At 54.6% G+C, this 17,250-nt stretch overlaps 1 protein-coding gene across 14 annotated transcripts; it reads right to left on the bottom strand.

Annotated features, from left to right (window-relative positions):
* Nucleotides 1-3,622: 3,622 nt before the first annotated feature.
* LOC122373539 (calmodulin-lysine N-methyltransferase-like) lies at nt 3,623-16,994 on the bottom strand. 14 transcript variants are annotated; one of them, XM_043351721.1, is made up of 13 exons: nt 16,970-16,994; nt 16,304-16,353; nt 15,677-15,834; nt 15,421-15,482; nt 12,846-13,264; nt 12,305-12,429; nt 10,771-10,893; nt 9,361-9,424; nt 7,297-7,428; nt 6,709-6,840; nt 5,884-6,132; nt 5,507-5,586; nt 3,623-5,164 (listed from the first exon to the last, which is right to left on the bottom strand). In XM_043351721.1, exons 2-10 carry the CDS (start codon nt 16,337-16,339, stop codon nt 6,757-6,759), a joined length of 1,203 nt encoding a protein of 400 aa, XP_043207656.1. In that variant the 5' UTR covers nt 16,340-16,353; nt 16,970-16,994; the 3' UTR covers nt 3,623-5,164; nt 5,507-5,586; nt 5,884-6,132; nt 6,709-6,756. The 14 variants fall into 14 exon arrangements, with proteins under 14 accessions (XP_043207656.1, XP_043207663.1, XP_043207665.1 ...); XM_043351728.1 differs by having other exon boundaries at nt 10,819-10,893; nt 12,846-12,961; nt 16,970-16,988; XM_043351730.1 differs by having other exon boundaries at nt 5,892-6,132; nt 10,819-10,893; nt 12,846-12,961; nt 16,970-16,987.
* Between the last annotated feature and the right edge of the window lie 256 nt (nt 16,995-17,250).

Here is a 17,250-nt window from a genome sequence, read left to right as displayed (position 1 = left end):
CCGATTTGCGACCTACCTCCCTACAGAAAAACTGGCAGGAGAAAACGGGGCAAAACATCGTCAAAAGGTCAGCCATACTTTGGTTATCAAATTAAATTATTTTCCGGTCGTCGATGTTTCTGGTGGGACGTTTCAGGTGAGTTTAAATAAAAGTAACGAGTTTCTTATCCAAAACGTGTGTTTGGGCCCTCTCTGATGAAAAGCGATGCTCATTAGGATGATGCGCCTTTTTATTCCGAATCGACATTCCTTTTTCAATTGATTGCCGTTTTCCCATAGTGAATCGCTCAACTGTGCACAGCATGGCGGTTAAAAATGTGTTGCAACTCATATTTCCTATTTGCGCCTGACATGGTCGCAAATAGCTCAAGAAGGGAAAGAAAGGGGAAAGAGAGAAATGAAAATGAGGTGTTGCTGAAGCTTGCAATGTGTGGCAGGGATGCCAAATGTCGTCACTGACTGCAGGGGTGCCGAATTCAGCGCGGACCTCGAATATCATGCGAGATAGCCCGCAAAATTTGGGTTTCCGCCTTCTTTTCGCCTTCGTTGCATCACGTGATCAGTTTTTACTTGCGTAAATGTGTTGGATAAACGTCCCTGTTCGAGTGATTGAGTGCTTTGCGTATAGGTTACCTTTTTGAGATCATATTTCATCTTTTCAGGCGTCGCATTTTTTTGCCATTTTTAATATGGGTAAACCCATAGACTTATTAGCGACCCTCCCCGGTCGCTAATCGGGAAGAGTTCTCTATTAGCGTTTTTTGCAATGTGTTGCCAAAATGCTCACTACAAATAAGTTAGTGAATATTGGGGCAGAAAATGACTATATTTTAATAGAAAAATGAACGATCTCTCTGAAAATCAAGCCAGTAATACAGTGGCACCCACAGAGCGTGAGCAATGACGGTTCAAATTAAGGGGGTCGCTAATTAGGCACCTTATCCTACAACTTGGCCATTTTTGAAGATAGGTAGGTATTCAGCTAAAACTTGCTAGGGTAGGTATAAGTCATGAGCATGTGTTCTATCACATGTAGGTATTCCGTTTTTTTTTTCGAAAAGGCAAAAAGTTAAAAAAATGAATTTTGTTATTAGGTATATGATTTTCAAAATTTTCAAACTTTTGAAAATCCGAGATAACAGTGTGATAGCGCAGTCTATTCTGAGTCCTCTCATGCAAAGAAATTGGATCTAGCTTAAAAACTGAGCTCTTGGGAGCGATTGCCGTGGTTCAATGTTTTGCGTCGAAATCGGCCGAGCATGACGTCACTCTGACGTCATTTCCGGCCGACATATTTTGACAAAAGGTGTCAATTTGATGCAGCCGAAGGTACTGAAAGTTTGGCGTCGATAGGTACGTCAAGCGGTTTGGAAGCTATTGCAGAAAAACGGGAGGGGGCTGGGCTATGAATACCCCCCCCCCCCCAGTGGGGCGCGGGTTAATGGTCCCCTACCTAAATACAAATCGGAAAGATGACCCAACTGCATTTTAGGGCGTTCTAAAAAAGACCGCCCTAAAATGCTTTTTAATGGACAAGGGCTCCTTAAATAAAATCGGAAAGATGACCTACCTGCATTTTAGGCCGTTCTTCCATATGGGAGCAGTTGCAACGCCGTGCAATGCACCGTTTTTCCGGAAAAAGGTACCTACAATCTGTCATTTAAAAGGTTTTTTTTGGGGTGGGGTCCGTTCTTTTGAGTTTTGATGGAATTTTAAGGGGGATATTCAACACAAGCGTGGTCGCATTGACCTATAACCCAGTTTCTATGGCTATAGCTCAACGTTGCAAATTGTGTTGTGTTGGATGTTGGCTAACTTCACGGACATTACCGCGTGTCGCTAGACGCTACGTGGCCCAGGAGTCGAGTTAGAATGGAGAGGGGGTGTTCACCCCCTCCTCGCAAGTACGGCGTGGCAATCCCTGAGCCCAAGCGGGTCGCGGACTTTATTAAAAGCGTCGCAAAAATCGCGTTAAAATTATGATAGACTTCATTTGCTACCTTTTCACTGATTTTGAGCAGAATCGAAGGATAGTCGATTTAAACTGCTTCTTATCATTGTGTACCTAAATGCGTAGGTATTATAGGTAGGTACTGGCGGTGGTCGCACTGACCGCCGGGTGGAGCCCGGCCGCGCCGTTTATTGTCTTACGCTGCGCGCTTTATATCCTGTCGAGTGGCGGCGCACTGGCGAGGTATTTTTGTTATTGTAAGGAACCGCGTCGGGGCCATTGTTATTGGTCGCTGCTGAGGACTGGCGGCGGCGGCTGGCACGGCCATCCCGCGGTATACGCGGCGGGTGTGGCACCGCGCCGGTACGTCACTGAGGCGCAGCGGTCAGCGGGGTCAGAGCGGTCACGTCCGGCCCGGCGGGGGTGTGTCCCCCGCAGCCGCAGGCCCCGCGCGAGGCGCGTGCACATCACTGAGGCAGGGGGAGGGGGGACGTCCGGCCCGCCGGGGGTGTGTCCGACCCTCCCGGCGCGTCCTCACCACTGCACTGCGCAGTCGCACCGGGCCGGCACTCACCCGAGGACGTCCGGGACGCTCCGCCACTCCAGTGCACCGCACAATGTAACCAGAGTCGGCGCAGACCTCAAAAGGACACGCGAGAAACGCAAGCGTTCCGAGAAAGTAGGTATGCACATTGCACAGTGCACTATGATGAAGGGTTTCCCTCTCACCACTGCTCCACGAGATGCTTTGAATAGCAATAAACAAAATATGAATTAGGGTGCGCAGTGTATGTACCCACAATCCACATACCTACAGCCTCTCTTGAAAGTTAAGCACGCACCAAGGCGCAGTGGTGCCAGCAAGTCCGACCGAGGCAGGGCTGCTAAGTTTGAGAGTAATCGAACCGTTTGACCTGGGGATGGATGAACATGTCAGGGAGGAAGAGGGCAGAGGAGGAGGAGGCCAAACCAATTTTAGTCGTCGGTTCACCGGTGCTTCCAATCCCCGTGTTTACCTATTACCCACAGATAGCGGCAGGGGCACTCCATCGAACGAGCGGGCCCCGGCTGCGCGCCGGCCAGTGGTCCCCACTCATCGCTGCACTCCGCGCGACTCCCAGTAGCCGTTTGTCAGCTTACATCTAAAATTGAATTCGGCGGCATCATTTACGGCGGTTAGGCGAGGAGGACGAGGCGCGGCGCGTGAGGACGAGGGAGGACGAGGCGCCGTTGGACGAGGGAGGACGAGGGAGGACGAGGCGCCGTTGGACGAGGGAGGACGTGGGAGGACGAGGCGCCGTTGGGCGAGGAGGACGAGGGAGGACGAGGCACGGCGCGCGCTTCAACGCTCTCCGCAAGACCATGGTGTCCCAAAGGGCTACTCAGCAGAACAATGCAGAGCTCCGGCAGCCATGGGACGCAGTGCTGGGCAAGCTGGTCCAGCCTCAGTCAGTGACTGTCAGCCCCAGTGGGTGCATGTCCCACCGGTATTCCCCCACTAAACGGTCTGCGCTCCACCGGTGCTCCGCTACTAACGGCTCCAGACAAAAGGTCGATTTCTTGAAAGCGCCCTAACAGGGGAGCGAAAGAAGTCTGAGGGCGTTGGCCCATGAAACACTGCTCGATCCATACCGCCCTCCAGTGAGGAAACCGGCAATTGAAACGCAGAGAGAACATAGACAGCATGTTCAGCAACCAAACATACAAAACATCGGCCACTGACAAACATTCCAATAACGGAGACAATGCCCAACATCAAACACCGAGCAAAGAACTAATTCTTCAACGAAACCCGTCAAGTGCATACAAGTTTAGTTTTACACCGCATAACCAACAAATGGAACACACCTGAGTATCAACGAAACAATGCTGATATGCCATTTGAAGACGCTCAAACGAAAATTGTTCCGCGAGGTCGCTGAGCTAAGGATGAAGCAAGCTACATTCGCCTATGGCAGTTTTCCAAGTCAGGCCACCATCCAGTTCGTTTTCGGACCAGCTGGGGCGACCTGTCACCGTCAGCTGGCGCGACCTGTCACGGTCAGCTGGCGCGACCTGTCCCGGTCGGGTCACACACAGTCTCCGAGCCGCCGCGCACAGGACGCGCACCGGCCCACCTCCTGGACCAGTCCGCTGTCCACCGGCCCGCACCCGGCCACCCGGGTGAGAGACCGATCACAAACACCAATCATCGACACACCGCGCCGCACCGACTCACCCCGGCCAACACACCGCGCCGCACCGACTCACCCCGGCCAACACACCGCGCCGCACGGACCGAGCCCCGGCCAACACACCCGCGCCGCACCGACTCACCCCGGTCAAAATACCGCGCCGCACCGACTCACCCCGGTCAAAATACTGCGCCGCATGGACTCACCCTGGCCAAAATACTGCGCCGCGTACAGCACGCGCTGCATCACCAGTGACAACCTGGCCTCTAACTCTACCCTGCTCTGCGACTACGGCCGGACCTCCGGCGCTGACTCTACCCTGCTGCGACTAGGGTGGACCTCCGGCACTAGCCCTACCCTGCTGCGACTAAGTATGGACCTCTATCACTGACTCTACCCTGCTGAGACTAGGGGTGGACCTCTATCTCTGAGCAGCTGTCGCAGCGCTCCACGGCCTGCGCTCGCCGCCCTGAAAGCTCTGCAGTTCATCAGCTCCCGTGCTGTGCCGAGGCGCTGGGAGGAATGTTTAGCTGAGCGTGTGCTTTGGTAGCCGGAGCGCGGGCCGTTGCTCAGACGCCGCCCTCCCCGTGTGTGAGGTAGGTGAGCGCACACACTGAGGAACGGTGCACTGGGGAGCCGCGGCGAGCCGGCGACACGGGCGGGAAACAGCGCGAACACATCAACCGGCACAGCCGCCGAGCGACTAGGGATAACACAACCAACAGATCATAGACGAAACCCAGCCCTCGACTATCACCACATAACGGTAAACTGAGTGGCTGACATCTTTGGCTCAGTGTTCTGAAGAGTCTTCAGTGAATCAGCAAATCCGTATTTCACTAGCTTACTAGGTGCTGTATGTTAAGGGCGAAGACGTCCAATTTGCTAGTTCTAGCTATTCTACGAAATAAAAAGGTACACGGCAAGGCGAGGCTAGGGCGCGGCAGTTCCGACGACCGTCAATGCGTGCACAGAACAGACGGGCTGAACAGGTTCAGACATCTGGTTCGTTGCTTCATCAACAGCCTGTTCATTCCACCTGAAAAAAAGAAAACGGTGGACGAAACAGCACAGGCCTAGACACGAAGACACATGGCTCGATGTCGAAACATCAACAAAGAGCAGACACTAGCATAGCAATGCAAAACATAATGAAGCATCAGCTGCCTCCATGCTAGAAGTTGTGTGTGATATTGATGAAATTCGACCCCTCAATTACAGTGATGTTTGGCTACTCATTAGTGCAGAATCGTGCGGCCATCACAATTCACAGTCACCTCTGAACACGTCTCAGCCGAACACAGCAGCTTGCTCAAAGTCCAGCCGACAGTCGGATCCTATGCAACCGGGATCCTACATGTACTGTATACCGCCGACTGACCTGATTTCTATTCCATCGAGCCGTTTCCATGTGCTGTTACGCGACTATCAGCGATCTCCTGGCGGCCGCTGCTGGGGCAACTGAAACAGATGAGAAATGATACAACCGATCGGCCAGCCAGCACTCGCTGAAAAAATAACTACACTACAATATAACAATATTCTAGACTCTAGAATCTAGAGCATGTAAAGCATGCAAAAAGACAGACCATTTAAATCTCACAAAACAGAACAGTACAGATTATCAGTAGGATTAATGCACAGTTAACATGAAACAGTGTAGACGACTTGACAGTTGAAATGCATTAGGCAATTTTCAAATCCACGAAACAGTATATTCATAAAATCCGGCGGCTGGGCGATACGACCCTCACTGACCGACTCACAGCTGCCGGCGCTGCTGACGGCCGGTGGGACGGGCGGGCCGCCAGCTGACCGGCTCAGAGCTGCCGGGTGAGCCGCCAGCTGCCGGCGCTGCCTGAACTGCCGGTGGGCCGGGCGGGCCGCCAGCGCTGCCTGAACCGCCGCCGCCCGCTACCTGTCGGATCCCGCTACCAGCGCCATCTGACCTCTCCATCACTGTGCAAACACCGGCTCCTAGCCAATCCAGCCAGCGCTCCCCCACATCTGCAATACAAAAAAAAACAATGTTAAGAACAAAATCATCCAGGCAACGGTGTAACAATGCCGCGCACCGGCAGACTGCTATTTCTTAGGGTGGCATGGTTAAATGCCAGGATAAAAGGGCAGGTTATTTTTAATGAACTCTGAAGCACACTAGCCTGGAAGTGCAACTATTCAAGTTACTAAACTACCGTTGGGAGCATTCTTAAAAAGGAGAGAAGCTATTAAAATTCTTACTTGATGGTAAAAACAAAATGAAGCCCATCAAAGTAGAGTGCCGTGTCCCGTCGTGTCCACCCGTCCCCAGTCCCCATGTCCCGTGCCCGGTCCCCCATGTCCCGTACCTACCCGGTCCCCATGTCCCGTGCCCGGCCCCCCATGTCCCGTGCCCGGTCCCCCATGTACCGTGCCCGGTCCCCCATGTCCCGTACCTACCCGGTCCCCACGTCCCGTCCCCAGTCCCCCATGTCCCGTCCCCCCCCCATGTCCCGTACCTACCCGGTCCCCCACGTCCCGTTCCCTGTCCCCCAAGTCCCGTTATACCGCCACTATGTCCCTCCCGGGTCCCCCATTCCTCACCCGCTAGCCTCGCTGCGGCCCTCCGTGCCCGGCGCCCGGGCGGCGTCGTCAGCAGGCCCCGCGCAGAGGCTTGGTCAGCTCCAGCAGCACGGGCAGGTGCAGGTTCGGGTCAAAGGTCGGGTCGGAGCGGTGCTGGGGAGGGGAGGGGGTCACACTCGAGGTCAGCAGTGTACGCCGGCCAGACGGCGGCACCATAGAACATATCAGCGCATTGCAATCCATCTCAACCGACCCATTCTGTTAAAAAAGAAACCGACCCATTCTGTTGAAAAATTTTCACCGCAGGCCGGCTGTGGCCCGCTGCACCGCGCAGTGACGGTAACCTTACCGGCTGTATCAGATCCCGCTGAGCCGCGCACCATACAGAGTACATACTGTATCAGATCCCGCTGTACCGCGCCATACAGACTGTTTCAGATCCCGCTGCACCGCGCACCATACAGACTGTATCAGAGCCCGCTACACCGCGCGCCATACAAACTGTACCAGAGCCCGCTGCACCACGCCGTACAGACTGTATCAGATCCAGGGTCTGTACGTCCAGGGCCGTACAGACTGTACCGGATCCCGCTGCACCGCGCGCCTTACCGACTGTATCAGCGAGTCCAGGAAGGGGCCGTACTGCTCCATTCGGCTGACGAGCAGGCCCGAGCGCAGCGCCTCCAGCGCGAACCGGTCCAGCGTGCCGCTGCGAGGCGGCGCCACCACCAGCGCCACGCCCTGGCGGCACAGCACGGTACACCGTCAGTTACACAGTCACTGTTACACAGTCAGCTACACAGCCCTGACAGTACACAGTCAGTTACACAGCGCCACGCCCTGGCGGCACAGCACGGTACACAGTCAGTTACACAGTCAGTTACACAGCGCCACCCCCTGACGGCAAAGCACGGTACACCGTCAGTTACACAGTCAGTTACACAGCGCCACCCCCTGACGGCACAGCACAGTACACCGTCAGTTACACAGTCACTGTTACACAGTCAGTTACACAGCGCCACGCCCTGACGGCACAGCACGGTACACCGTCAGTTACACAGTCAGTTACACAGCGCCACCCCCTGACGGCACAGCACGGTACACCGTCAGTTACACAGTCAGTTACACAGTCAGTTACACAGTCAGTTACACAGCGCCACGCCCTGGCGGCACAGCATGGTACACACAGTCAGTTAGGTACACAGTCAGTTACACAGCCCTGACAGTACACAGTCAGTTACACAGCCCTGACAGTATACAGTCAGTTACACAGTCAGTTACACAGCCCTGACAGTACACAGTCAGATACACAGCCCTGACAGTATACAGTCAGTTACACAGCCCTGACAGTATACAGTCAGATACACAGCCCTGACGGCATACAGTCAGTTACACAGCCCTGACAGTATACAGTCAGTTACACAGTCAGTTACACAGCCCTGACAGTACACAGTCAGATACACAGCCCTGACAGTACACAGTCAGTTACACAGCCCTGACAGTATACAGTCAGTTACACAGTCAGTTACACAGTCAGTTACACAGCGCCACGCCCTGGCGGCACAGCACGGTACACCGTCAGTTACACAGTCAGTTACACAGTCAGCTACACAGCCCTGACAGTATACAGTCAGTTACACAGTCAGTTACACACTGCACAGCCCTGACAGTATACAGTCAGTTACACACTGCACATCCCGACAGTATACAGTCAGTTACACACTGCACAGCCCTGACAGCATACAGTCAGTTACACAGTCAGTTACACACTACACAACCATGACAGCATACAGTCAGTTACACAGGGCCACGCCCTGCCGGCATGATACACAGTTACACAGCGCCACCCCCTGACGGCACAGCACGGTACACCGTCAGTTACACCGTCAGTTACACAGTCAGTTACACAGTCAGTTACACAGCGCCACGCCCTGGCGGCACAGCATGGTACACACAGTCAGTTAGGTACACAGTCAGTTACACAGCCCTGACAGTACACAGTCAGTTACACAGCCCTGACAGTATACAGTTTACACAGTCAGTTACACAGCCCTGACAGTACACAGTCAGATACACAGCCCTGACAGTATACAGTCAGTTACACAGCCCTGACGGCATACAGTCAGTTACACAGCCCTGACAGTATACAGTCAGTTACACAGTTACACAGCCCTGACAGTATACAGTCAGTTACACAGCCCTGACAGTATAGGTACAGTCAGTTACACAGCCCTGACGGCACAGCACGGTACACCGTCAGTTACACAGTCAGTTACACAGCCCTGACAGTACACAGTCAGTTACACAGCGCTGACAGTACACAGTCAGATACACAGCGCTGACAGTATACAGTCAGTTACACTGAAGCGCTGACGGCACAGTACAGTACAGTCAGTTACACAGCCCTGACGGCACAGTCAATTTCGTTCTGACGGCACACATCCAGTTACACAGCCCTGACGGTAGTCAGTTATACAGCGTCCTGACGGCACACAGTCAGTTACACAACCCTGGCCCCTGACGGCAGTCAGCTACACAGCACCACGCGGTGGTGTGGCGGAGAAACTCAGAAAGAGATGGCGCCGAAGTAATCAGCGTGCTCGCATCAAGTCAGCATATATCTGACCGCTATCAGTTCAGCGACTGCAATAAGCAGGGGTCGGGCGCACTTACCCCGGGCCTGAGCACAGCCACTATGAAATCAGCCAGAGAATCACGCGCGTCGTCGAAAAACAGGCTGTGGGCGAAAGAAGGTGTTAATAATTGTTAATGCATAATGGATTATTCTTGTAAGGCAATCACTAAAGAAGGAACCAAACCTTTTACAGCATTTACTTATAAAAATATATAATAGTTGATTAAAAAAAACAACAGAAGCCTTTTTGACGGCGGATACGCTGAGCGCGGTATCAGAGCCGTCTGACACTGGTCACTGGCGGCGCGGTATCAGAGCCGTCTGACACTGGCCACTGGCGGCGCGGTATCAGAGCCGTCTGACACTGGTCACTGGCGGCGCGGTATCAGAGCCGCGTGACACTGGCGGCGCGGTATCAGAGCCGTCTGACACTGGCGGCGCGGTATCAGAGCCGTCTGACACTGGCGGCGCGGTATCAGAGCCGTCTGACACTGGTCACTGGCGGCGCGGTATTAGAGCCGTCTGAAGCTGGCGGCGCTGTTCCGGCCAGTCATGGCCAGTCGCAAGGGTCAAAGAACGCCGGCAGGCCACAGACGGATCACAGAACCCCAGCGGGTCACAGAGGGTCACAGAGCCTCGGCGAGTCACAGCGGGAGAGGGCCAGTGGATCGAAGCGGTCCCCAGAGCCCCAGAGCCCCACAGCGCAACTGAGGGCCACCGGGCCACAGGGACCACCGGGCCGGTGAGGTCGCCGGGCTACTGACCAGTCGGCAGACAGGATGACGTCACACTGAGGTCGCCGGGCTACTGACCAGTCGGCAGACAGGATGACGTCACACTGAGGTCGCCGGGCTACTGACCACTAGTTGGCAGACAGGATGACGTCACACTGAGGTCGCAGGGCTACTGACCACTAGTCGGCAGACAGGATGACGTCACACTGAGGTCGCCGGGCTACTGACCAGTCGGCAGACAGGATGACGTCACGGTCACACTGAGGTCGCAGGGCTACTGACCAGTCGGCAGACAGGATGACGTCACATTGTGGTCGCAGGGCTACTGACCAGTCGGCAGACAGGATGACGTCACACTGAGGTCGCCGGCCTACTGACCAGTCAGCAGACAGGATGACGTCACACTGAGGTCGCCGGGCTACTGACCAGTCGGCAGACAGGATGACGTCACACTGTGTTCGCCGGGCTACTGACCAGTCGGCAGACAGGATGACGTCACACTGAGGTCGCCGGGCTACTGACCAGTCGGCAGACAGGATGACGTCACACTGAGGTCGCCGGGCTACTGACCAGTCGGCAGACAGGATGACGTCACACTGAGGTCGCCGGGCTACTGACCAGTCGGCAGACAGGATGACGTCACACTGAGGTCGCTGGGCTACTGACCAGTCGGCAGACAGGATGACGTCACACTGAGGTCGCCGGGCTACTGACCAGTCGGCAGACAGGATGACGTCACACTGAGGTCGCCGGGCTACTGACCAGTCGGCAGACAGGATGACGTCACACTGGTCCTGGAGCGCCGCCACGTCGGCCGGGTCGGTCCAGCGGAGCCGGCTGAAACGGGGCGGCGGGTCAGACAGGTCACCGGGCACCGGGCACAGGTCACAGGTCACCAGGCACAGGTCACCGGTCACCGGGCACAGGGCACGGGTCACCGGTCATAGGTCACCGGGCACAGGTCACAGGTCACAGGTCACCGGTCACGGGTCACCGGGCACAGGTCACGGGTCACAGGTCACGGGTCACAGGTCACGGGTCACAGGTCACAGGTCACGGGTCACAGGTCACGGGTCACAGGTCACAGGTCACCGGGCACAGGTCACGGGTCACAGGTCACAGGTCACCAGGCACAGGTCACCGGTCACCGGGCACAGGGCACGGGTCACCGGTCATAGGTCACCGGGCACAGGTCACAGGTCACAGGTCACCGGTCACCGGTCACCGGGCACAGGTCACCGGGCACCGGGCACGGGTCACCGGGCACACGTCACCGGTCACAGGTCACAGGTCACCGGGCACAGGTCACGGGTCACCGGTCACCGGGCACAGGTCACCGGGCACAGGTCACCGCTCGGCAGTCCCGGAGGTCAACAGGAGCCAGGCTGTGCCGTGCGACTGACGTCTTTGGGGTGGGGCCCGTTGCACTTGAAGAACAAAAGGTCCCCAAGTAATAATATGTAGCGATCAGTCACACGGCCTCGGCGAGTCGTCGCCTCTAAGTCCGAGTTCGAGTCAATGGGTCGAACTCCGAATCTGAGTCAGTGAGTCCGAGTCACGCCCGTACGTCGTACACTGATTAAAGGTATAGTTTGTAACCGTCTCGCTCGTTTGTTGCATGCCGATTATAAGGGAGAGTCCGAAACGCCCTTCACTCGGACGTTCTTGCTGTGTGTCCGTGCTGTGTGTCCGAGCTGTGTGTCCGTGCTATGTGTCCGTGGTGTAGGTATACCCGTCGTGTGTTCGTGACGTCTGACCGTGCTGTGTGTTCATGGTGCAACTGCATATCCGTCCAGTGTCGTGCTGTGTGTCGTTCAGTGTGTTCATGGTGCATATCCGTCCTGTGTCGTCCGTGCTGTGTGTCTGCCCCGTGTGTCCGTTCTGTGTGTCGGTCCAGTGGTTTCGTTCCGTGTGTCCGTGCTATGACGTGTCCGTGCTGTTTATCCGTGCTGTGTATCCGTGCTATATGTCCGTGATGTGGGTCCGTTCTGTGTGTCGGTCCAGTGGTTTCGTCCTGCGGGTCCGTGTTGTCTCCGTCCACTGGTTTCGTTCTGTGGGTCCGTTCAGGTCCGTCCGTAGTGCTGTGTCTCCGTTCCGTCACTAACTCCGTCCACTGGGTCGGTTCGGCGACTGGGTCCGGCGGGCCGGGGTACATACACCCACTGCGGCTGGGTCAGTGGGCCGGGCCCGCTCCCCACTGCGGCTGGGTCCGGTGGGCCGGGCCGCTCTGCGCGGCACACCCACCCACCTGACGTCCACGGCGGTGGCGCCGAACAGCGCCCGGTTGCGCTCGCAGATGCAGCGCACGTTCTGCACAGCCGTCTCGTTGCCGTCCGTGAGCAGGACGCGCCGCGCCGCCGTATTGGCCGCCACCTGCCAGCGATAGCAGCCGTCGGCGGCGTCAGAACACGCCGTCAGTGTCCAGCCGGGGGGCAACTCTGGTTGGCCACTCCGCGCTCCACGGGAGTACTTGACGCGAGTAACTGAGAGCGCTGCAGAGCGCCCCCCGTCCTTTGTTCAAAAGTACTGGTCCAATACTGAAAATTCAAGCATCATTCGAAAGTCACGGGAGAAGCTGTTGAAAGAAGACAATTTTGCCGATGTCATGATGTCACAGACCGGGCCAAAATTAAAATTATTCACATTTTGGCAGTTCATGCTCCGACCGCTGAATAAGTTAGATAAAGCTCAGTTATGGTTCCACCACTCGGCCATGTATGGTGAAAGGGCTGACCCTGATGTCGGACAGAGACACAGATCATGCCGCCCCTCCCCTTTCCGTAGCTCACCGTCAGGCCGGCCAGGCACGTCATGCCGCCGCCCACCTCCAGCACCAGTTTGTCGTCGAAGAGGTGCGGGCGGGCGGCGCAGAGCACCGTCAGTACCTCCTCCGAGGGCCACACGCCTGCCAGCAGCGGCGCACACAATACACAATACACATACACATACACAATACACATACACATACAGAGCACCGTCAGTACCTCCTCCGAGGGCCACACGCCTGCCAGCAGCGGCGCACACAATACACATACACAATACACATACACATACACATACAGAGCACCGTCAGTACCTCCTCCGAGGGCCACACGCCTGCCAGCAGCGGCGCACACAATACACATGCACAATACACATACACAACACACATACACAATACACATACACATACAGAGCACCGTCAGTACCTCCTCCGAGGGCCACACGCCTGCCAGCAGCGGCGCACACAATACACATACACAATACACATACACACTATACACAATACACATACACAATACAATACACATACAGAGCACCGTCAGTACCTCCTCGAGGGCCACACGCCTGCCAGCAGCGGCGCACACAATACACATACACAGCTGCGTACACAGCACACATACACATACACAGCGGTGTACACAATAGACATACACAATACACATACACAGCGACATACACATTACACAATACACATCACACGATACATTGCACAATAGGCATACACAGCGTCATGCGCACTACCTATACACAGTAGAGAGGTCAATTTTTAAGTTGCGCTCTCTCTCTCTCTCTCCCTCTCTTCGTACTTATTTCATTGGTCATTGTGAGTGCTTCCATAAAAATAAGCCATTTTTAATAATGCTTAGAGGTGTCGCAAAAAGTCGATTTTTTCGCTACTAACCACTGACCAAGCAACATGTTTATGTTGGAAAAAAACTGCGTAGATCGGTACGAATGCTCACGCACGTTGCAACTCTCATGATATCGTGTCAAATACACAACTGAACAGATCTGAGAAAAATAACATTGATAGTGAAAAAAAGAACTGGACCGGTCGCCGATGACATTCCTCACACAGGTAATAAAGACATTTAACTCGTTACCGTACCGATCATCATCTTCTATCCAGCTAGTTGGCGTGCGAAAACAGTTTTTGGCCGCAGTCAGTCACTGCATCAATCCTCACTCTCTGGCTGGTGGACATTGCCCTCGGTAACATAGGTAATTAGCAATATTATCCAGAAGAGCACTTACCCATTGGAGCTTCCGCCTCGGGCTGAAGGGCTTAGACGAACGGGAAGTGGAATCTGAGAGGCTGAGATTTCTACTCATATCGCCTGAGAATGGCCTTCGTGGGATAGGAAACTCCTTGCGGTATTTTGTGACCAGGAGCAGCAGACAGTTCAGTTTCTTTCACTCAATGTGAGGTACCAACGGTGATTCTGCATCCACGCGCTTCCCCCGTTGTTGACGACCTTGAGTCTGCGCCTTTTCCTCGAACGCAGTCAGCGTCCAGTTGGCTGCGTGGAGAATCAGTTCCATCAGCAGGAGGCTCACCTGCTCCTCTTTTTGGCTGCCTGCTCAGTGAGAGCAGATCAAAGCTCCATCGAAGGGGGCTGACAACGGTCTCCCAGCCACGAAGGCCATTCTCTAGCGATGTTTTTCCTCCCCATCCATGGCGCCCTTGGGCATGGAAGAGGTAACAAAAACAAAAGGCATGCACACGTCCATTCACAAGCAAAGCGATCCGGCCCAAGCAGAAGCTGCGTCGTATGTTCATGCGAAAAGGAAGCCGCTCTGTAGGACTGCCGAGCAGAAAGACGAACATGTCCGCGTATCGTTACATGTAGCTAGAGTCCCTGCATAAAATATCGAGTTAAAAAAGTAGTTACGTGACGTGGAATACAGTGTGTGCGGGCTGCCGTGGGTCTGGATCATGTAATATCATTTTCGGAAATCGCTTACGGTCTCTGCCTGATAGACTACTAGTAAAACACGGTGGTTGTTGACGGCAAGCGACTAACAATACAAAAATCTGAGCCACTGCCTCAACCATCGGCAGCATTCAGACCGGCTCGGCGGGGAGTCAGCGTGCTTGTGTATACGCGAGTGTGTGCTAAGACGAACGGAGATACATACAGCGCAGAAACTTCATCAATAATATTAAATTGATCATCCTTTGGTCCGCAAGAAAGCATATCTATGCTGTGCTACGCAAGCGCATTGACACTTATTGATCACTGCTCAGAAAAAAGCAAAAACATAAAAGAATACGTGCGTAAAACTTGTAGCCATCAGCATTTTAAAACATTTAACAATACTCATTTAATGAAGTGAAGCAATGATGCACATTGGTACTTGACCACGAGCGACTTGACTCTGCGAAAGCAGCAAGCAGTGCAGATATCGCGCGTATATACCATGTAGGGGACAAATCGAGAAGGCTGCAGAATGAGCCAAAAGTCGGCGCCGCTCGGGACATGCCAGCTGAAAATGGCCGCTGATTACTGTTGGATGCGCCGTACACATATGAAGTCGGCAGCCGCCTGGCCGTGCGGTGTGACAGTCTGGACGACTTACTGCGCGGCCGTCGCTACTTACACACGTTTCCCGTGTTGTTAAAGCCGACCAGGTCGGAGGCACTGAGCCGGCGCTCAACGTGTCTGAAACAGGGTCACGCCGGGTGTGACGCCGGGACGGCACGGCGGCAGAGAGGCGGACAGAGCGCGCGCGGAGAGCGAGTTAGCAGCCAGCCACACCCGCCCGCCGAGACCGGGCGCCCAGCGCAGCGTTACACCCGCAGCGGCAGCCGATTAGTGCCCAGACAGACGCCGGCCAGGGGAGGCGGGCCGCCCACCTGATCTGCAGGCCCGGCCCGGCGCCGCCCGGCAGCCGGTACGTCATCCACGGCCCGTCGGCGTCGGCGTCGGCGCCGCTCACGTCGAACACGCCCAGGCTCTGGAACTGGCGTACCACAGAGCGGCTGCCGACCGGCGCCTCGCGGCGGCGCAGCGCCTGCCGGCGGGCACAGGGCACACGGTAACTACAGGCTCAGGGCACACGGTCACCGCCGGCGGGCACAGGGCACACAGTCACTACAGGCTCAGGACACACGGTCACTGCAGGCTCAGGACACACAGTCACCGCCGGCCCAACGGCCCGGACACAGGGCACACGGCCACCACTGGCGGGCACAGGGCACACAGTCACCGCCGGCGGGCTAGAGGGACAGAGCAGCCACAAAGGACTTTAAGGAGTGGACAACTTGATAACCTCCATAGTCACTAGCCACAGATGGACACGAGGCATTGCAGCCATGGTCATCACCTCAGAGCACCTACGAGTCAGCCACTGTCATAGGTACCACAGCTGATCACTGAGTTGATCCAGTGTTCCAGAACTCTCAAAGCTGGGAGGTATCCCTAGTTGGGGTGAAGGTGGTGCTATTCAGAGAAAGTGTCAGCCCTGGCTAACTCCTTCTTACCTCAGAAAGTACCATCCAATGTCGTTTTGACTTCATTTAGTGGGTACAGGCTGAAAGAAGTGAGTTCATTAACCTGCGCCCCACTGGGGTCTGTGTATAACACGCCCTACTGGGGGAGGGGGGGAGGGGCTATATTTCATAGCCCCCCTCCTAACTCTGAAACTACTGGGCCGATCGTCAAAATTCAAACGGCATCTGATAGACCCCGAAAAACTGTCGAACGAAACCTAATTTCATTGACCTCGAGGTCACCGATGACGTCACAGGTCAGGTCAAAGTAAAAATTATTGATATTTGATTTGTTCACATTTTGGGCTCTGGCTCCGCCTTAAAAGTCAGATCAGATATCAACAAGGCATACAAGTCAAAAATGCTGTTTTCTTTGCGGTCAAAAAGTATATAATTTTCATCAACTTCTACCAGACTGGAAAAATTCATATGCATCGTCCACTGAACTCTATAATGGCAACGTCAACGTATGACGGCTAAGGGACTCGAAACTCGGAGGCGGAGCAAGCGATTTTGCGCCAAATTTTCAGAACAATTCGCGCCAAGAGTTGAAGCACGTTATTTGTGCAAAATCTGAACCTTTTGTGCCATAGTAAATACGTCCTCGGGCGAATTAAATCTTTTATCAATACCACCCAAGGCCAAGGCAATATGTACTGTTTTGGTTAGTGTCGTTAGTGTTCTTGCTTTTCCGTGTAAATTTATAAAATAAAAGTTCTGTTCGGTCTTTACTTTTTTTGCTACCAATAATAACACTTCTCGGCATCTCATTTGTCAATAGCACAACTCATATGAATTCCACCAATGAAAAGTCACTAAATGCCAGCGAGCTCGCAGCGAACTGGCAATGAAATTGCGATCGAACAGTATAAAGTAAAGGAATTCACTGGCGCAGCAGAGGCAATACTGGCGTAATTCAGGGGACAAAAGTACCACCA

This window comes from Amphibalanus amphitrite, unplaced genomic scaffold, assembly GCF_019059575.1.
Source record: "Amphibalanus amphitrite isolate SeventyFive unplaced genomic scaffold, NRLGWU_Aamphi_draft 001513F_arrow, whole genome shotgun sequence".
NCBI lineage: Eukaryota > Metazoa > Arthropoda > Thecostraca > Balanomorpha > Balanidae > Amphibalanus > Amphibalanus amphitrite.
This window is presented reverse-complemented; position numbering and strand designations above follow the sequence as displayed.

Excerpts from the sequence above, each read along its gene's own strand:
- LOC122373539 (XM_043351721.1), bottom strand. The coding sequence starts at position 16,339 with ATGAAGTCAAAACGACATTGGATGGTACTTTCTGAG. Across the intron at positions 15,483-15,676 it reads GGGCCGGGCCTGCAGATCAG|ACACGTTGAGCGCCGGCTCA; the intron begins GTGGGCGGCCCG and ends ACCCTGTTTCAG. Across the intron at positions 13,265-15,420 it reads TAACAACACGGGAAACGTGT|GCGTGTGGCCCTCGGAGGAG; the intron begins GTAAGTAGCGAC and ends CGCTGCTGGCAG.